The sequence below is a fragment of the Oncorhynchus keta genome, chromosome 19, assembly GCF_023373465.1.
Source record: "Oncorhynchus keta strain PuntledgeMale-10-30-2019 chromosome 19, Oket_V2, whole genome shotgun sequence".
Lineage (NCBI taxonomy): Eukaryota > Metazoa > Chordata > Actinopteri > Salmoniformes > Salmonidae > Oncorhynchus > Oncorhynchus keta.
In genome coordinates, this window is record NC_068439.1 from 45,577,573 (window position 1) to 45,599,411 (window position 21,839).

The 21,839-nt window shown below is 45.7% G+C and overlaps 1 protein-coding gene across 1 annotated transcript in view; it reads right to left on the reverse strand.

Annotated features, from left to right (window-relative positions):
* LOC118398371 (probable methyltransferase-like protein 24) overlaps positions 1–21,839 on the reverse strand; it is a 93,318-nt gene that overhangs the window by 36,804 nt on the left and 34,675 nt on the right. Inside the window, exon 2 of the mRNA XM_035793639.2 lies at positions 2,984–3,082. Coding sequence (XP_035649532.1) covers positions 2,984–3,082 — 99 coding nt within the window. The remainder of the gene's footprint in view (positions 1–2,983; positions 3,083–21,839) is intronic.

A 21,839-nucleotide genomic window follows, 5' to 3' on the forward strand; every position in this document is an offset into this window, starting at 1 on the left:
CGGGTGGGTGTTGCTATGGTGACCAGTGATCTGATACAAGGCGGGGCTTTACCTACCAAAGACTTATAGATGACCTGGAGCCAGTGGGTTTGGCGATGAATATCTTCCATGCCGTCCCTAGGAGGGGTGCGTCACTTGAGTGGGTTGAGTCACTGACGTGGCCCTCCTGTCTGGGTTGGCACACCCCTTGGGTTGTGCCGTGGCAGAGATCTTTGTGGGCTATACTCGGCCTTGTCTCAGGATGGTAAGTTGGTGGTTGACGATATCCCTCTAGTGGTGTGGGGGCTGTGCTTTGGCAAAGTGGGTGGGGTTATATCCTGCCTGTTTGGCCCTGTCCGGGGGTATCATCGGATGGGGCCATAGTGTCTCCTGACCCCTCTTGTCTCAGCCTCCAGTATTTATGCTGCAGTAGTTTATGTGTCGGGGGGCTAGGATTAGTCTGTTATATTTGGAGTATTTCTCCTGTCTTATCCGGTGTCCTGTGTGAATTTAAGTATGCTCTTTCTTTCTTTCTCTCTCTCGTAGGACCTGAGCCCTAGGACCATGCCTCAGGACTATCTGGCATGATGACTCCTTACTCTACCCAGTCCACCTGGCCATGCTGACCTGCTGCACCCTCGACAACCACTGTGATTACTATTATTTGACCATGCTGGTCATTTATGAACATTTGAACATCTTGGCCATGTTCTGTTATGATCTCCACCCGGCACAGCCAGAAGAGGACTGGCCAACCCTCATAGCCTGGTTCCTCTCTAGGTTTCTTCCTAAGTTTTGTCCTTTGTAGGGAGTATTTCCTAGCCACCGTGCTTCTACACCTGCATTGCTTGCTGTTTGGGGTTTTAGGCTGGGTTTCTGTACAGCACTTTGAGATATCAGCTGATATCAGGGCTATATAACTAAATTCGATTTGATTTGATATGTAGCGAGGGCCAGCCAAAGAGAGCATACAGGTCACAGTGGTGGGTTGTACATGGGGCTTTGGTGACAAAACAGATGGCACTGTGATGGACTACATCCAATTTGCTGAGTATAGTGTTGGAGGATATTTTGTAAATGACATGGCCAAAGTCAAGGATCGGTAGGATAGTACATTTTACAAGGGTATATTTGGCAGCATGAGTGAAGTAGACTTTGTTGCGAAATAGGAAGCCAATTCTAGATTTAATTTTGGATTGGAGATGCTTAATGTGAGTCTGAAAGGAGAGTTTACAGTCTAACCAGACACCTAGGTATTTGTAGTTGTCCACATATTCTAAGTCAGAACCGTCCAGAGTAGCGATGCTAGTCGGACGGGCGGGTGTGGCCAGCAATCGGCTGAAGGGCATGCATTTAGTTTAGCTAGCATTTAAAAGCAGTTGAAGGCCACGGAAGGAGTGTTGTATGGCATTGAAGCTTGTTTGGAGGTTTGTTAACACAGTGTCCAAAGAAGGGACAGATGTATACAGAATGGTGTTGTCTGCGTAGAGGTGGATCAGAGAGTCACCAGTAGCAAGATCAACATCTGTGATATATACAGAGAAAAGAGTCTGCCCGAGAATTGAACCCTGTGGCACCCCGATAGAGACTGCCAGAGGTCCGGACAACAGGCCCTCCGATTTGACACACTGAACTCTATCCGAGAAGTAGTTGGTGAACCAGGAGAGGCAGTCATTTGAGAACCAAGGCTATTTTAGTTATTTTAACCTTTATTTAACTTGGCAAGTCAGTTGAGAACAAATTCTTATTTTCAATGACGGCCCAGGAACAGTGGGTTAACTGCCTTGTTCAGGGGCAGAACGACAGGTTTTTACCTCAGCTTGGGGATTCGATCTTGCAACCTTTCGGTTACTATTCCAACGCTATTGAGTCTGCCGTTAAGAATGCAGTGATTTACAGAGTCGAAAGCCTTGGCCAGGTTGAGGAAAACGGCTGCACAGTACTGTATTTTATTGATGGCAGTTATGATATCGTTAAGGACCTTGAGCGTGGCTGAGGTGCACACATGACCAGCTCGGAAACAAGATTGCATAGTGGAGAAGGTACGGTGGGATTCGAAATGTTCGGTGATCTGTTTGTTAACTTGGCTTTCAAAGATTTTAGAAAGGCAGGGCAGGATGGATATACATAGGTCTATAACAGTTTGGGTCTAGAGTGTCTCCCCCTTTGAAGAGGAAGATGACCGCGGCAGCTTTCCAATCTTTGGGGATCTCAGAGAGGGTGAACAGGCTAGTAACAATTTTGGTGTATAATTTTAGAAAGAGATGATCCAGATTGTTTCGCCCAGCTGATTTGTAGGGATCCAGATTTTGCAGCTCTTGCAGAACATAAACTGTCTGGATTTGGGTGAAGGAGAAGCGGGTGGGGACTTGGGCAAGTTTCTGCGGGGGGTGCAGAGCTGTTGGTCGGGGTAAGGGTAGCCAGGTGGAAAGCATGGCCAGCCGTAGAAAAATGCTAATTGCATTTATCGATTATCGTAGATTTATCGGTGGTGACAGTGTTTCCTAGCCTCAGAGTAGTGGACAGCTGAGATTTTGTGCTCTTATTCTCCATGGACTTTACAGTGTTCCAAAGCTGTTTGGAATTAGTGCTACAGGATGCAAATTTCTGTTTGAAAAAGCTAGCCTTAGCTTTCCTAACTGACTGTGTATATTGGTTCCTGACTTCCCTGAAAAGTTGCATAGCTGCAAAATCCAGCTTCCTGAATCCAAGTGTTTGACAGGGGGGAGGTGACCAGTAACTTTATGATCAAACTTTATAATTGTAGAAGCAACAGTACATTTTCATACTTTGGTCATCATACTTTGATCTGATTTCCTCTAAATATCATCAAATTTCATTGAACACATGATTGACTGTTCATTTCCTACCAGACTCGCATGGGTTGTGAGGTGAAGGTTTGTTACTACGCTGATAAATGACAATATCCATCCGGACCTTTGCCACCTAGATATAGGGAATAGGGTGCCAATTTGGATACAACCATTAAATGAGTGTGACCCACCTGTGGTGTAGTGATGTAGTGAAGGAACCTCCTAGCTTCCTCCTCCAGGGAGTGGTTGTCACTGGCCCACGGCTCGAGCTCTATATGCCACCTGGGAGACTGGAAAAAGCAACAGGGAGACAGCCAATCAGCATCAGTGTTACTATCAGTGTGGAATCCTAAAAATGACTGAGGGGATTAGATTAATCTGGCCCTGGCTCCTGGGTAGGCGTGTTTTGCACTTGGTGAAAGATAATTGCTTTCGTTTCGAAACCGTGCTGCCTCCCAGACATGAGCCAGGTCCCCGTTCAAAGCCCCCGGTGAAGTCGGCTCAGAACAAATGTGACATAATTAACCACAAGTAGTAATGAGTATGATTCTGTGTTTTCACATACAAAATAAATGTTGTAATGCCTCTAACAAGTTAGAAAATTCAAACATATATTTAATGGAAAAGAGATTTTGTATGGTTTTCTAAAAATTACCATGCTGCTTTGTTGACAACATGACCAAGCGGCACAGATTACTGATTTGAGACGGGTGCTCCTCTCTCACCGCTTTTGCCCATTCACGTTACGGGCCACAGACCGGTGCTCCACTGCTCAGCATAATCAAATCCGCCCTCTGTCATCCATTAAAGTGACATTAATGCCAAACCTTGTGTCCTGCTACAGTATCCACCCAACTGTGAGACTGGAAACGTGTTTCTGTTTCTGTCCCAGTACATACCCCTCTACAGGAGGGTTTCTGTGTCACATTCCTGTTGTTCCTGGCTGCTTTACAGGCCTAGGCTCAGTGACCTCATTCATCATCACAGGAATGTGTCTGTTTGTGATTACAGCAGAGAGAGAGAGAGAGAGATGTTTAATTAGTTCATTTTCAGTCCTGTGGACTATGTGAGTTCCTACTGGAGATGAATGTTATCATTAAAACGTAACTCTTTAGAACAATACATTAACTATAAATAAGCAATGTTACCTCAAATTTATTTCAGCATTGAATAAATTTCAGGTCTGCTGAGCTCAAACCTGAACATTCTGTGAAATCTCCAGCACACGTTTACTGTAAACACAGACGCTGTACCCGCTTTAAATTACAGTTTAATTGTGGCTATTTGAATATAATGTATGCCTACCAGAGTGGGCTACTATAAAAAACAATGGAGAAAATGCATCCCATAACATTTTAAATGTGGAAAAAGCGGTTCGGTTGCCAGAGACACGACACAATCGTTCAGTCTTTTTGTTCTGTATCTATCCACGTGACCCAGTCGTTCATTCTAAATGTTCCATTGCCATACTGGCTGGCAATATTATCATCACTTGCTTGCTAGCTAGCCAACTACAGCTAACTTAAAGTCGTAGTGCTAGCTGTGCCACTAGAGATCCTGGTTTGAATCCAGGCTCTTTTGCAGCCGGGCGCAACCGGGAAACCCATAGGGTGGCACACAATTGGCCCAGAGTCGTCTGGGTTAGGCGAGGGTTTGGCCAGCAGGGATGTCCTTGTTCCATTGTGCACTAGTGACTCCTGTGGTGGGCTGGGTGCAGTGCACACTGACATGGTCGTCAGGTCTACAGTGTATCCTCTGACACATTGGTGCGGTTGGCTTCTGGGTTAAGTGGGCATTGTGTCCAGAAGCAGTGCAGCTTTGTTGGATTGTGTTTTGGAGGATCTAAGCTTCCAGCTTCAGATTGAAGATCAGATCAAATTTGATGACCAATTTATGCAGAAATCCAGGTATTTCCAATGGGTTCGCATCCTTTTTCTTGCCACGTAATGTAATGTAAGTGCTTTAATGTGTTTGGACCCCATTTAGAGTAGCTGCCTTAGTGGGGATCCCTAATAAATACAAGTACAGTAAAGGGAAACATTGATAGTGTTAACAGGGAAAACTCTAGAACAGTGGACACCAAACTTTTCTGGGTCAAAAAAAGTTACAATAACGAGACTATATACAAGGGGTACCGATACAGAGTCAATGTGCGGGGGACAGGTTAGTCAAGGTAATTTGTACATTGGTAGGGGTGAAGTGACTATGCATAGATAATAAACAGTGAGTAGCAGCAGTGTAAAAAACAAATGGAGGTGTGGGGTATCAATGTACAGTAGGTCCTGGATGGCAGGAAGCTTGGCCTCAGTGATGTACTCGGCCGCACGCACTACCCTCTTTAGCACCTTACGGTCAGATGCCGAGCAGTTGCCCGACCAGGCGGTGATGCAACCAGTCAGGATGATCTAGATGGTGCAGTTGTAGAACGTTTTGAGTATCTGGGGACCAAATCTTTTCGGTCTCCTGAGGGGGAAAAGGTGTTGGTGTGTTTGGACCATGATAGTTTGTTGGTGAAGTGGACACCAAGGAACTTGAAACTCTCAACCCGCACCACTACAGCCCTGTTGATGTTAATAGGGGCTGGTTCAGCTCTCCTTTTTCTGTAGTTCACAATCAGCTCCTTTGTCTTGCTTACACTGAGGGAGAGGTTGTTGGCCTGGCACCACACTGCCAGGCTGTCTCAACTTTGTCTTTGATCAGGCAAACCACTGTTGTGACGTCAGCAAACTTAATGGCGGTGCTGGAGTTGTGTTTGGCCACGCAGTGGTGGGTGAACAGGGAGTACAGGAGGGGACTAAGCACACACCCCAGGGGCCCCAGTGTTGAGGATCAGTGGGGCAGACATGTTGTTGCCTACCCTTACCATCTGGGGATGGCCCATCAGGAAGTCCAGGATTCAGTTGCAGAGGGAGGTGTTTAGTCCCAGCGTCCTTAGCTTAGTGATGCGCTTTCTGGGCACTATGGTGTTGAACGCTGAGCTGTAGCCAATGAACAGCATTCTCACATCTTGTTCCCTTTGTCCAATTAGGAAAGGGCGGTGTGGAGTGCGATAGTGATTGCGTCATCTGTGGATATATTGGGTGGTATGCGAATTGGAGTGGGTCTAGGGTATCCGGGATGATGGTGTTGATGTGAGCCATGACCAGCCTTTCAAAGCACTTCATGGCTACCTACTTGAGTTCCACGGGCGGTAATCATTTAGGCAGGTTACCTTCGCTTCCTTGGTGGTCTGCTTGAAAAATGAAGGTATTACAGACTTGGTCAGCAAGAGGATGAAAATGTCAGTGCTTTGAGTACACGTCCTGGTAATCCGTCTGGCCACACAGCTTTTTGCCCCGCGGCTTTGTGAACCTGTTTAAAAGGTCTTGCTCACATCGACTACCAAGAGCGTTATCACACAGTCATCCGGAACAGCTGGTGCTATCATGCATGCTTCAGTGTTGCTTGCCTCGAAGCAAGCATAAAAGGCATTTAGCTCATCTGGTAGGCTTGCGTCACTGGGCAGCTGGCGGCTGGGTTTCCCTTTGTAGTCCGTAATAGTTTTCAAGCCCTGCCACATCCGACGAGCGTCAGAGCTGGTGTGGTAGGATTCAATCTTAATCCTGTATTGACGCTTTGCCTGTTTGATGGTTTGTCTGAGGGCTTTGCAGAATTTCTTATAAGCGTCCGGATTAGTGTTCCGCTCCTTGAAAGCGGCAGCTCAGCCTTTAGTTTGATGCGGATGTTGCCTGTAATCCATGGCTTCTGGTTGGGATATGTATGTGTGGTCACTGTTGGGACGACATTGTCAATACACTTACTGATGAAGCCGATGACTGAGGTGATATACTGCTCAATGCCATTGGATGAATCTCAGAACATATTCTCGTCTATGCTAGGAAAAAAGTCATGTAACGTCATGACCACTTCCGTATTGAGAGAGTCACTGGTACTTCCTGCTTTCGTTTTTGCATGTAAGCAGGAATCAGGAGGATATAATTATGGTCAGATTTGCCAAATGGAGGGTGAGGGAGAGCTTTGTACGCTTCTCTGGTTGTAGAGGTAAGATGGTCTCAAGTTTTTTCCCCCTCTGGTTGCACATGTGACAGGCTGGTAGAAATGAGGTAAAATAGATTTAAGTTTGCCTACATTAAATTCCCCGGTCACTAGGAACGCCGCTTCTGGATGAGCACTTTCATGTTTGCTTACGGCCTTATACAGCTGTTTGAGTGCAGTCTTAGTGCCAACATCGGTTTGTGGTAGTAAATAGATGGCTACAAATAATATAGATGATGTTGGTAGATAGTGTGGTCTACAGCTTATCGTATTCTACCTCAGGCGAGCAATACCTCGAGACTTTTTTAATGTTAGACATCCTGCACCAGCTGTTATTGACAAATAGACACACCCCCGCCCCTCGTCTTACCAGACGTTTCTTCTCTGTCCTGCCGAAGCATGGAAAATCCCGCCAACTCTATATTATCTGTGTCGTCGTTCAACCACGACTCTATGAAACATAAGATATTACAGTTTTTAATGTCCCGTTGGTAGGATAATCTTGATCATCCATTTTGTTTTCCAATGATTGCTCGTTGGCCAATCGCCTACGAATTCTCAGAAGGTATCCCAACCTCCGCCGCCTTTTTCTCCGTCGTTTCTTCACGCAAATGACGTTCCTGAGAAAGCAGTATGTCCTGTGCGTCGGACTCGTAAAGAAAAAATCTTTGTCAACGTCGAGATTAGTAATTGATGTTCTGATGTCTAGAAGTTATTTTCGGTCATAAGAGACGGAAGCAGCAACAGTATGTACAAAAAAGTTTTTAAAAAACAAGTTGGTTAGGAGCACTTAAAACGGCAGCCATCCCCTCCAGTACCATTATCATGCATAAGATCAATCAATCAATGTACATGCAAAAATCGTCCTGCGTAGTTCAGTTGTAAGCCAGGATAGTGTGTTTGAATCTCTGGACCACTCATACTTAAAATGTACAGTATGTACGCATGACTGTAAGTAGCTTTGGATAAACGCGTCTGCTGAATAGCATATATTATAAAACACATATTAAAATCAATCCAAAAATGTCTACCTGCAGTAGAGTATGGTGGAAAATCTGATAATGATGGGAATGTTTTACTCTCAACAGAGTAAAACTGACACAATCACACACTCAACACTGGTTATTAACACCAACACTGGGATTATTTTACACCACCGATTGTTAATTGTACTATTACAGAGTTCTTTAAACTCCTGAATCAATCTCATCTACCCCCCAAAAAACTATTTAAACAATTCTGAATCGACAGTAGAAATGTTCCACTGAAAAATCCATACTCGGTCACACTGGCAAATTTGCTGTGAATTGTTAACCAGAGCCTTGGATCAAAAGTACACAGTTGAAAAGGGTGTGTAAATATAACAGTGTTGACTTATTTTAACCCAGGATAAGTATTTTCAACATTATGAGGAGTTAAATCAGTTGGCCTAGACAATTTGGACCCTTTCTTTCAAAAAAATTCTGCCGAAATTGTTGCAACCCCTATTACTAGCCTGGTCAACCTCTCTTTCGTGTCGTCTGAGATTCCCAAAGATTGGAAAGCAGCTGCGGTCATCCCCCTCTTCAAAGGGGGTAGGCACTCTTGACCTAAACTGCTACAGACCTATATCTATCCTTCCCTGCCTTTCTAAGGTCTTCGAAAGCCAAGTCAACAAACAGATTACCGACCATTTCGGATCCCACCATACCTTCTCCGCTATGCAATCTGGTTTCAGAGCTGTTCAATCACCACATCCTCATCGGCAGACTCGATCGCCTTGGTTTCAGAAATGATTGCCTCGCCTGGTTCACCAACTACTTCTCTGATAGAGTTCAGTGTGTCAAATCGGAGGGCCTGTTGTCCGGGCCTCTGGCAGTCTCTATGGGGGTGCCACGGGGTTTCATTCTTGGACCGACTCTCTTCTCTGTATACATCAATGATGTCACTCTTGCTGCTGGTGAGCGATCCACTTCTACGCAGACGACACCATTCTGTATACTTATGGCCCTTCTTTGGACACTGTGTTAACAACCCTCCAGACGAGCTTCAATGCCAGTGGCCTCCACTTGCTCTTAAATACAAGTAAAACTAAATGTATCCTCTTCAACTGATCGCTGCCTGCACCTGCCCGCCCGTCAGACATCACTACTCTGGGCGGTTCAGACTTAGAATATGTGGACAACTACAAATACCTAGGTGTCTGGTTAGACTGTAAACTCTCCTTCCAGACTCACATCAAACATCTCCAATCCAAAGTTAAATCTAGAATTCGCTTCCCGTTTTGCAACAAAGCATCCTTCACTCATGCTGCCTAACATACCCTTGTAAAACTGACCATCCTACCGATCCTCGACTTCGGCGATGTCATTTACAAAATAGCCTCCAATACCCTACTCAATAAATAGGATGCAGTCTATCACAGTGCCATCCGTTTTGTCACCAAAGCCCCATATACTACCCACCACTGCGACCTGTACGCTCTCGTTGGCTGGCCCTTGCTTCATACTCGTCGCCAAACCCACTGGCTCCAGGTCATCTACAAGCCCCTGCTAGTAAAGTCCCCCCTTATCTCAGCTCACTGGTCACCATAGCAGCACCCACCTGTAGCACGTGCTCCAGCAGGTATATCTCTCTGGTCACCCCCAAAACCAATTCTTCCTTTGGCCACCTCTCCTTCCAGTTTTCTGCTGCCAATGACTAGAACGAACTACAAAAATCTCTGAAACTGGAAACACTTATCTCCCTCACTAGCTTTAAGGACCAGCTGTCAGAGCAGCTCACAGATTACTGCACCTGTACATAGCCCATCTATAATTTAGCCCAAACAACTACCTCTCCCCCTACTATATTTATTTATTTATTTTGCTCCATTGCATCCCATTATTTCTATCTCAACCTTGCACATTTTTCCACTGCAAATCTACCATTCCAGTGTTTTACTTATATATTGTATATAAAATATATTGTATTTACTTCGCCACCATGGCCTTGTTTTTGTTTTTACCTCCCTTATCTCACCTCATTTGCTCACATTGTATATAGACTTATTTTTCTACTGTATTATTGACTGTATGTTTGTTTTACTCCATGTGTAACTCTGTGTTGTTGTATGTGTCGAACTGCTTTGCTTTATCTTGGCCAGGTTACAATTGTAAATGAGAACTTGTTCTCAACTTGCCTTCCTGATTAGATAAAGGTGAAATAAAAAGAAAAATGAGCTCCAGTGTCGGAGTATAAAATTATGCAGTCTGCAGTGTAAATTCAACTAAATTTAGTGGAATTTTAACACCATTTTGAGTGAAATTAACTCTGAAAATGTGACACTACCTGTAGAGTAACTTTAACACTGTCACGCCCTGCTCTGTTTCACCTGTCCCTGTGATTGTCTCCACCCCGTCCAGGTGTTACTTATTTTCCCCAGTGAATTTATCCCTGTGTTTCCTGTTTCTCTGTGCCTTGTATGTTTAGTCAAGTCAACCAGTCTGTTTTTCCACCGTATTCCTTTTCTATTCTCTTTTGCTAGTCTTCCCGGTTTTGACCACTGCCTGACTCTGGACTACTTGCCTGATCATCCTGCCTGCCATGACCTTGAATCTGCCTGCCCTTCGGTACCTATTGGACTCTGAACTGATTTAAGTCTACTATGGAACAACAACCGTTTGTGGTCATCTGGAGAAAGTTATGGCAGAGGTGAGAAAGGTATTTGAGTGTTCGGTATCCTGGAGAAAAGCGGTCAGTAAATTGCTTGACTTACGACAAAACTCCCGTAGTGTGGCAGACTACATGGCGGATTTTCGCACGTTGGCTCCCGAGATTGCCTGGAATCCGGAGTATCTATTCGATACTTTTCTGCACGGATTATCTGAGGAGGTAAAGTATGAGCTAGCTGCTCGGGAACTGCCGGTGGACCTCGACTCCCTTTATCACCCTAACCATTCAAATTGATGGACGCCTAAGGGAACGCGGGAGTGAGAGGAGGTCTGGTCTCGGGCACACTCGTGCACCCGCTATGGCTCGTTCACCTTTGAGGGAATCCGGAAGTTTCCGAAGGCAGCTTTTCTGAGAAGATTCGAAGCCACCCGAGCCCTCTCGGGAATCTACTGCCTATGCAGTTGGGAAGAGCTAGGTTATCTGTTGGGGAACGCTCGTGGAGGATGAATAGTAACAGTTGTCTGTACTGTGGAGGGGCAGGGCATTTTATAGCTACCTACCCTATTAGGAAACCCTTGTCTCTAGTGGGTACGAGTACTATGGTGAGTCAGACTGGGAGTTCCATAATTCCCATCACCCGCACACTCTTTTTTTGTGCTTGTGCTGTGGAGTGACCAATCTAAGTCTCTCCGAGTGCTCATTGACTTTTGGAGTTTTATGGATGCCACTATTGCTTCGGAGCTTGGTATTCCCTGGGTGGCCGCTCTATAGGGGAAGTCACCCATAGTACTCAATTACGGGTTTATGGTAACCACAGTGAGACCATACAGTTCCTCCTCATTGCATCTCCCCATGTTCCGGTTGTTTTGTGATTTTCCTGGCTCCAAAAGCACAATCCTGTGATTGACTGGGCCACAAGCTCCATCCTGCTTTGGAGCCCATTTTGCCATTCCCACTGCCTTCAAGCAGCACAGCCTTCCCCAAGTCATCTTCCTCAGGATGTTAGCAAGACTCTGCTATTCCCACTGAATACCATGACCTCATGGAAGTGTTCAGTAAGACACGTGCACTTCTACCGCCGTTTCATTCGGGATTACAGCACCCTGGAGGCCCCCCTCTCGGCACTCACCGCTCCCAAGGTACCGTTCAAATGGTCTCTAGCCGTCGACAAAGCCTTTGTGGACCTGAAGCATCGGTTCACAACAGCACCCATCCTCATTCATCCGGACCCCTCGCGTCAAGTTGTGGTGGAAGTTGATGCTTCGGATGTTGTAGTGGGGGCCATCCTGTCCCAGCGATCTGCCTAGGGCCAAAAGCTTCATCCCTGTATCTTTTTTAATTTATTTTATTTCACCTTTATTTAACCAGGTAGGCAAGTTGAGAACAAGTTCTCATTTACAATTGCGACCTGGCCAAGATAAAGCAAAGCAGTTCAACAGATACAACGACACAGAGTTACACATGGAGTAAAACAAACATACAGTCAATAATACAGTATAAACAAGTCTATATACAATGTGAGCAAATGAGGTGAGAAGGGAGGTAAAGGCAAAAAAGGCCATGGTGGCAAAGTAAATACAATATAGCAAGTAAAACACTGGAATGGTAGTTTTGCAATGGAAGAATGTGCAAAGTAGAAATAAAAATAATGGGGTGCAAAGGAGCAAAATAAAGAAATAAATTAAATACAGTTGGGAAAGAGGTAGTTGTTTGGGCTAAATTATAGGTGGGCTATGAGCCGCTCTGACAGTTGGTGCTTAAAGCTAGTGAGGGAGATAAGTGTTTCCAGTTTCAGAGATTTTTGTATTTTGTTCCAGTCATTGGCAGCAGATAACTGGAAGGAGAGGCGGCCAAAGAAATATTTGGTTTTGGGGGTGACTAGAGAGATATACCTGCTGGAGCGTGTGCTACAGCTATCTTCCTGTCCCATTGTCTCAATCCTGTAGAGAGGAACTACGATGTAGGCAACAGAGAACTCCTGGTGGTCAAGATGGCATTGGAAGAGTGGAGGCACTGGCTGGAAGGAGCAGAACAGCCATTCTTGGTCTGGTCCGACCATAAAAACTTGGAATATCTCCGTACAGCCAAGCGCCTCAACTCCAGGTAGGCCCGGTGGACCCTCTTGTTTACCAGATTAAACTTCACTATTTCCTACTGCCCAGGGTCAAAAAATGTGAAGCCTGACGCTCTCTCCCGCCTATACAGTTCCTCTGCCACACCTTCGACCTCCGAAACCATTCTCCCTACCTCATGCTTTGCTGCCACTGTCGATTGGGGTATTGAGAACCTGATTCGCGAAGCACAATGCTCCCAGCCTGGACCTGAAGGGGTCCCGGCTAACCTGCTGTTTGTCCCTAACCCAGTCCGGTCCTGGGTCCTGGAATGGGCTCATTCCTCCAGGCTGACCTGTCACCCAGGGTCCTGTCGTACACTAGCCTTCCTCCTTCGTCACCACATGCACAGTGTGTGCTCAGAACAAGACTCCACGGCAAGCTCCTTCTGGCATCCTTCAGGCACTACCGGTTCCTCATCGTCCCTGGCCTCATATATCTCTGGACGTTGTCACTGGGCTCCCTTCGTCTGATGGCAACACTGTCATTCTGATGGTAGTCGATCGGTTCTCCAAGGCCGCCCATTTCATCCTTCTCTCCAAACTACCTTCTGCCAAGGAGACATCCCAGCTTATAGTGCAGCGTGTCTTCCGGATCCATAGACTCGCGGTAGACATGGTCTCTGATCGTGGTCCTCAGTTCTTGTCTCAGTTTTGGAAGGCATTCTGCACCCTTATTGGATCGTCGGCCAGCCTGTCCTCTGGATTCCATCCCCAAACCAATGGTCAGTCGAATCAAGCAAACCAAGACCTGGAAACCACCCTGAGATGCCTGGTCTCAACCAATCCCACTACCTGGAGACGACAACTGGTCTGGGTGGAGTATGCCCGGAACACCCTTCCTTGTTCAGCCACGGGACTCTCTCCATTTGAGTGTTCTTTGGGGTATCAACTTCCACTCTTCCCGGAACAATAGGAAGAGGTCAGCATACCCTCTGCCCAGATGTTTGTCCACCGCTGTCAACTACCTGGAGAAGAGCCCGGGCAGTACTTCTCAAGACCAACTCCAGGTATCGTCGACAAGTGGACCATCGGCGGAATCCAGCTCCCCGTTACTGCATTGGGCAGAGGTATTGGTTTCCACTCGGGACCTGCCCCTGTGGGTAGAGTCCCGCAAACACTCTCCCCGTTTAATTGGTCCTTTTCCAATCTCTGGAGTCCTTAGTTCCACTGCTGTCCATCTTGTGTTACCCTGTACCCTCCGTATCCACCCTACTTTCCATGTGTCCAGAATTAAGCCTGTGTCTCACGGGTACTGTCACACCCTGATCTGTTTCACATGTCCCTGTGATTGTCTCCACCCCCTCCAGGTGTCACTTATTTTTCCCAGTGTATTTATCCCTGTGTTTCCTGTCTCTCTTTCTATTCTCTTTTGCTAGTCTTCCCGGTTTTGACCACTGCCTGACTCTGGACTACTTTCCCGCCTTTCTTCTCTCACTTGGTCTCTCTTGCGCTGTCTCACTTTCTCACTCTTTCTGTTTCCCTCTCTCCCTCTCTCGCTTTCTGTTTCTCTTGTTTTACCCCTCCTGTGGCCCTATGGCCCCAGATAGGTGACAAGCCAAATGGTTCTGTTGTGCCTTCTTCACCACACTGTCTGTGTGGGTGGTCCATTTCAGTTTGTAAGTGATGTGTACGTCAAGGAACTTGAAGCTTTCCACCTTCTTCACTGCGATCCCTTCAGTGTGGATAAGGGATGCACCCTCTGCTGTTTCCTGAAGTCCACGATCATCTCCTTTGCTTTGTTGACATTGAGAGAGAGGTTGTTTTCCTGGCACCACGACTCACAGAGCTCTCACCTCCTCCCTGTAGTCTGTCTCGTAATCGTTGGTAATCAAGCCTACTACTGTACACACACACACACATGTGAGCTTGTACACATACAGTACATACAGGCACGTACGCACACATACTCACACACACACATACATACACACCTTCAGCCCTCATCTCCCCCTTTCTTTCTATCCTCCACCTGCCCCATTTTTTCTTTCTCAGCTTGAAATTATATGTGATCATAGTAAGTGCCTCGCGGGCCAGCGGTTTTGATTGGTGTGGTCGTCGTTCCTTCACCACCAGATTTAATTTCTATGTTATTTTTCTGTTTTTCTTTATATTATATGTTTCTGCTTGCGGCATCCTCTGTCCCTGACTGTGTGGCAGTGTTTCATCAAGCAGAGCTTGGAAGGGGAGAAAAGAAACACAAAACATAATTGGCAATTAGTAAGAACTGGAGGGAGAGATGGAGGGAAGGGAAGAGAGCAGGAGAGTAGATGGAGAATGAGAGAGAGAAGAGAGAGAAGGAGAGAGGGATGGGGGTTAAGGGTAGCTAACAGATTGCAGCCTCTCTCACTTCTGTCAAACAGTGATGCCTTGACCCCAGAACTGCCGGACTCACATCTATGTTTTCTTCTTTTCCACATACTTGAAATACCATATAGACCCTCGTGCCTCTGGAAAGTGCCCTGGTGGAAGAGATGAGGGGTATGGTGGAGGAGTTGGCGGGGGTGGTATCTCTCCACTGCCGTCATCACCAAAGAAGAGAATGAAGAGGAGGGTGCGATTGGCCGACAGTGAGAGGGAGGGGATGGCCGAGAGAGTGATGGGGGTGGGAGAAACCTCTGGGTTGCTGCTGGTTTCCCCAGGCCCTCAACTTCTGTTGGGTGGGGACACACCTAACAAGACTCAGGACTGGGTACAGGAGGAGGTGGGGAGTTTTTTGTTTGGGGACTCAGCTTCCCCGATTTTTTTCCAAACCAGCTGCAACACTGGGGAGGGGGAGGAGCCAAACACTATTCCTGCATCCTGGGATAGTGTGATGGAGGAAGAGGGGGGGATGTCGGGAGTACGGATGGTGTTCTCACCGGTAGATATGGAGCAGGGGAGCATCGGGTGAGTCTCCTGTTTTTTTTTTTTTCTGTCTGGGTTTAGAATTTGAGTGTATTACATGTTTTTCTTTTTTCATGGGGTCTAATTTTACTTTTGTTAGTTTAAATGTAAGGGGTTTAAGGGATTTTGTTAAGAGGAGGGCGGTTTTTAGTTATTTGGAGGGTGTGGGGTTTGATTTTTGTTTTTTACAGGAGGTTCACCTGAGGGATGGAGGGGATGTTAGTAGGTTTAAGAGGGAGTGGGACAAGGGGGAGTCGGTTTGGGGTGTTGCACTCATCAGGGCTAGGGATTTTGTGTGGGCACAGGGAGGTAAAAGTGGAGGATTCTTTTGTGGTAATGCAGGGGAGGGTTATAGGGGTGGATGTCACGATAAGGGATTGTAAATTTAGATTAGTGGTGGTGTATGGGCCACAGGTGGTGGCAGACAGGAGGGAGATTGTGGACTGTCTGACGCCCCTGTGTGTCACAAATAGGAAATTAGTGATAGGGGGGGATTTTAATACAGATTTAGGAAGAGGGGGGATAGCAGTGCAGGCACCATTGCCAGGCTAATGGCTTGCCATGGTCTGGTAGATGGTGGTCTGCACACTACTCTGAAAATGGACGGTCCTACATGGCGCAACTCCAGGGGGGTTGAGCGGAGGCTCGACTATATTTTTGTACCCAGGTCTTTGGGTAAGTTGTCTGGGCGGCTGTTGCCTGTTTTCTTTTCGGATCACGACGGGGTGCTCCTGCAGGTGGGGTCGCCAGTCTGCCTCTTTGGTAGGGGTACTGGAAGCTAGATCGGGATGTGCTGGAGGAGCAGGCTTTTGTTGACGGGTTTTATGGTTTCTTTTGAGGCTTGAGGGCCTCCGGTCCATGTGCGAGGGGTGTTAGAGTGGTGGGAATTAGTTAAGGTGAGGATTAGGGCTTTTATAATAGGGTATTGTAAGAGGAAAAAAAAGGGAGGAGAGGAGGGAGGTGGATCGTATCCAAAGGTTAATTGAACTCGAATACGAGGCAGGCAACCTCGGCGGGTCGTTTGACTGGGAGAGATCCGCAACCCTAAAGGCGCAGCTCAGGGAGTTGCAGGAGCGGAAGGCTCGAGCTTTCCTGGAGCGTGCGCATAGTGGCTTTCTAGAACATAATGAGACTTGTTCTGCTATGTTCTTTAAGTTGGTTAGGGCCAGACAGAGTAGGAAGGTAATGCATGGTGTTAGGGAAGAAAATGGTAGTATAGTTAGAGAACCAGAAGATATGGTCAGGGTGACAACTGATCATTTCCAAGGTTTATTTAAGGAAAGGGAAATAGATGTAGAGCAGGGAAATGTGTTTTTAGAACACTTGTCCAGGCGGTTGCCGGAGGACATTAGAGAAGTGATGGAGGCCCAGATCTCACTAGAAGAGGTTGAGAGCGCTCTTAGGAGGATGGGAAAAGGGAAGGTGCCTGGGATGGATGGGCTGCCGGCTGAGTTTTATCTCAAGTTTTGGGGTATACTTGGACCAGTGGACCTCGAAGTCTTGAAGGCCATCCTTGAGACGGGGCCCTGGGGGGATCAATGGCTGTTGGTGTGCTGTCACTTTTATATAAGAAGAGGGAAGTAACAGACCTTGGCAACTGGCGGCCGTTGACCATGCTGTGTGTAGATTACAAGCTACTTGCAAAGGTTTTAGCAGACCGGTTGCGCACAGCCCTTCCCTAAGTCGTTCATGAGGATCAGACGTGCGGGGTAGAGGGCCGCTCTATTAGATGGAACCTACAGTTAATCAGGGACTCCATCGCTTGGGTTGAAGATAGAGGACTGCCTTTAATGGTAGCAGCACTAGATCAGGTGAAAGCCTTTGATCGCGTGAATAGATCCTTTTTATTCAGTGTTAGGTCGATTAGGATTTGGGGAGAAGTTTATAGGATGGATTCGTACATTATATGTCGGAGCGGGGTGCCGAGTTAGTGTAAATAGTCACTTGGGTGACGTTTTTGACCTCTCGTCTGGGGTCAGGCAGGGGTGCCCACTCTCGGCTCTCCTCTTCGTTCTGTACATGGAGCCTCTGGGGGCTGCCATTAGGGCAGACACAGGGGTGGAAGGCTTGCTGATCCCTGGAAGTGGTGGGCTGCGTGTTAAGATGACGCAGTACGCCTTGCTGTTGTGCAAGGACTCGTGCCTGACAAGGTCCCTTGCCATCTTTGGGGATTTCACCCGAGCGTCGGGAGCAGTTCTGAACCATGCAAAGTCTTCCGTGAAGTTTTTCGGAAGATGGCGCGGTAGAACGGATGTGCCTGGGGGGTTATCTCTCTGTGAGGGGGCCCTGAGGGTTCTCTGGGTCCATTTTGAGACCTCTGGCTCAGCGACGCTAAACTGGAACATGCGTATCGCAGTGGTACAGAGGAAGCTAGCAATGTGGAAAGCTAGGTATTTGTCTTTTATGGGCAAAGTCCTGGTCCTAAAGGTGGATGTGTTGCCGTCTCTTTTGTATTTGGCATACATCTACCCATTGTCGGCTTGTCTGAGGAGGCCTCTAGTGAGGCTTGTGGAGTGGCAGGTGCGAGTGGGTCGCCAGGGCACGAATGATCTGTCCCATCGGGGAGATGCTGACCAATGGGAGTATACTCAGTATCAACATTATTTATTGTTTTGTACTGATGGAAAATGTGATTTAGATGACTGAGAATTTCTTAAACAATATTTTAATGTTTATATAATTCCCTATGAACGATATTTTATGTTAAGGTAAAAACTCAGTGAACCAACGGATGACAATTTACAATGGTAATATACTAGTGCAAGGAAGTTTTTATGCTTAAGTTAAAAGTTCTTTGATGCCTCATTTAGCTCTCATCTGTGTAGTGTCTTTTTAAACCATGTCACTTTACATTCAAGTTGAGAGAATTCTCAAAATGGGGGAATGTGATAGAACAATTACATATTTACCTGATTTCTTTAATATTAATAGTTAGCAAATAATACTAAACAAATAGAAGATTTCTGTTCTGTTTAATTCTGTGTTTCTGTAAAGAGATGGTTTCCACTCTAGCTTCCTGCAGTTGAGCTGACAATGGTGATTAAAAACCTAAAAGCCAGCATTCCATAGACAAGATGTGGTTGGTGTGTGTGTGACCCGAGATAGAGAGAGCCTGGAAAAGTTTAGAACAATGCCTCATTGTCTCATCATCATGGCATCTGGGAAATGGCATCTGGGAAACTCATGGCATCTGGGAAACTAAGCCAGGTTGGGGATAAAACACCATCCTGTGTAGATAGCCAAGGTGACTTATGGGAGATGAAACCAGTCTGACTAAGGATTTGTAGGTCCTATAAAATATATTTTTTTTTCAGTTGATGGTTTCATTATTGCAATAATTAATCAATATTTAATAAAGATAATAGTTTGAAGAAATGACTATAATGAAGAATCTCTCAGTACTGAATTTCCACAACAAATGTTTGGGTTGGGTATTTAACTGGGGAGCAGGGAGGGGCAGATTATGTTTGAGGGAGGGAGAGTCATTTGGCCACGGATGGAGGTGTGTACTTTAAGAGAATGAGAACCTGCCTTCAGTTCGAATTACCTTTCTGAGAACAGAATTACCCTAGAGGACAAAAACTGTAATGTATTCACCCTGAGTCCTTCAGGGCAGTAATGTACAGTATTCTGGTTTCTTTCTCTCCCTGGATCTTATTTGATGAGGAAATATAATTGCTTGGCTAGAGTTTCCTCCACCCCTGGATGGTCTAAATCAGACAGAACAGAGACTGCAGCCCTGAAAGACTGGAGCTGAATACCCCTGATAAACACAGAGCTACATTAGCCAGAGTAATTACGTTGATGTGTATACCTCCGGCCAATTTAAAAGGTGCTCCTGTGAAAAAAAGAAGAGTAAATAGACACCTTTGCAGCACAGAATCAGAGCTTGGCGGCAATGTGATGTTACCCATGCTTGAAGTTCTCAACTTGTTTCTGCCTGCAGACTCTCTAGTCTGTGTGTGTGTGTGTGTGTGAGAGAGAGAGAGAGAGAGAGAGAGAGAGAGAGAGAGAGAGAGAGAGAGAGAGAGAGAGAGAGAGAGAGAGAGAGAGAGAGAGAGAGAGAGAGAGAGAGAGACTGTGTGACTATGGGCTGGGCTCCCTGCTGTGAGTTGATGGGATTACTGTTAGATCTAATGATCGGTGGAGCAGCAACAAGCCATCAACACCTCCAGGACAAGATACTTAGGCAGACTCCGAGGCAGGCCTTCATCTTTGCTCTCAGTCAGTCATCCTATACTACTCACAGATTTCTATTCACACAGTAACTGAACAAACATTTGAGCACTCAGTTCCTCGTCAGGGAGGTAGTTCAATGCCTGCGTGATGGGTAACCTTGTGTAAGACTTCAACATTCTTGTTAGCTCAAGTTTGGCTTTAGCTTAGGATATATATATCTTAAGTCGTGGAGAGTGGAAGAAAATGTTCTTCTTTTTCAGTGCTCTGCCCTTCAGTGGAGGTGTGAGTACTGAGCAGCAAGACAGGCGGGCCAATCATAAATAATCCCTGGAAATGGTGGAGTGGTAGAGGAGTAGAGGGTTAGAGGGGTAGTGGGATGGAGGGGTGGAGAGGTGCAGGGCTGGAGGGGTGAAGGAGTGGATGAAATAGGAGCAAACAGTGTCAATACATCAGGCCCCACCAGTGAGGGGATGGAGGTGGGGGGACAATAATTAAGAAACATGAAGGGAATTAGAGAGAAGGAGAGGTCAATACAGGCCTTAGTTTACATTTTGGAGATAGTGAAGTCTGGGCACAAACTGGTTGAATCATTGTTGTTTCCATGAAATATCAAAAACAAAAAGTAAATTTGATGATGTTGAATCAACGTGGAAAACTAGTTGGATTTACAAAAACTTTAAAGGAATTTAGTAATTTGTCTCTTCTTGCTAATTTGTGTCTTTTCAGTAATTTGTGTATTTTTTTCACCCGCATTTGATCCTAAATCCAATGAGATACTTATATTTGGTTGATTTCACTTTGAGTTCACATTAGTTGACAAGTCAATCAAACATAAATCAAAACTAGACATTGAACCGACGTCTGTGCCCAGTGGGGTAGAACTGATCTGAATGAGAAGGCCTGTGTCTCATGTAAAGTATAAGTAAAAGCTACATTCTGAATAGTTGTGCAAATAGACAGAAACATAGGTACTGAGATTCCAAGTCTTTATCCTGTCTGTCAGCTGGACATGTTCCAGTTCTGCTGGTCTGGGACCTGCTGTTACACAGTCTCACATCTTCAACAGAACAGCCAGGATAAACAAGTCCTTGGGTGGCCGTTATAGCCAATCATAACCCTGCGGCGTGGATGTAGAATCTCCCACAGCCTGTTAGCTGCCTATTAAATCTTCACCGTACCGGGTGTCTCTAGACAAAACATTTGGATTAAATGAGAGTTTAGAGTGCATGCTGCTGTTGAAATCTCATTGTGGAAATGTATAATTACAAACACAACCCCAGCCTATTGTTGTACAGAACAGCATCTAGCCTAGCGTAGCGCTCCAGGCAATCTCACTCACAGTGGTAAAACTTTTTGATTTATCTGTCTTTATTGTTTTAAGTGCGGGATATCATCCATCTCTATTGCTGTCTCCCTCATTCCTCCTGATCTCCTCACCCTCTTTTCTTTATCACCCTTTTAGAGAGTGTCGTTATAACTACGAATATGATTATGACCGTTGCGGTAGCTATTCCATCACACATTTGGGTGGTAACGGCAAGCTATGCTGTTATGCTGTTAGGCTGTGTGGAGCTCCAGCTCCATTTTGCCCTCAGAAACCCAGAATAGGAAGAACCTTGATGGGGATTGACTCCTGGAAGCATGGCTTTAGTTTAGGTCCGGGGAGTAAAGGTTAATAAGACATGTATCAAATTGGTGGTCTTATTGTAGTCCCACCCAGGCCAGCCCAGAGAAAATGGAATTCCATAGATATCATCAAAAACCAATATGGGTTCATAAATTTAAGTGAATTGAGGTGAATTGTTCTTCTCATAATCCGACAATGGAAGTCTAATATATACAGTAATACGCCTATGAATTAAGTTGAACTTTTTAATCCATGTTTTACAGTTCTGATTAAAGGCTCAGTGTAGTGAAAAACTAGATTTTCTGTGTTTTATACTTCCTTGAAAAAGTATTGGATTTCTTCACATTTTATCGTGTTACAAAGTAGGATTAAAATTGATTTAATTGTCTTTCTTTGTCAACAATCTACACAAAATACTCTGTGATGTCAAAGTGAAAGAATAAAAAAAACATTTGTTAAGGATTAATAGAAATGAAATAACTCAAATATAGTCGTTGCATAAGTATTCAGCTCCCTGAGTTAGGAACACCTTTGGCAGTGATTACAGCTGTGATGTCACGACATTAGAGATCCTTAT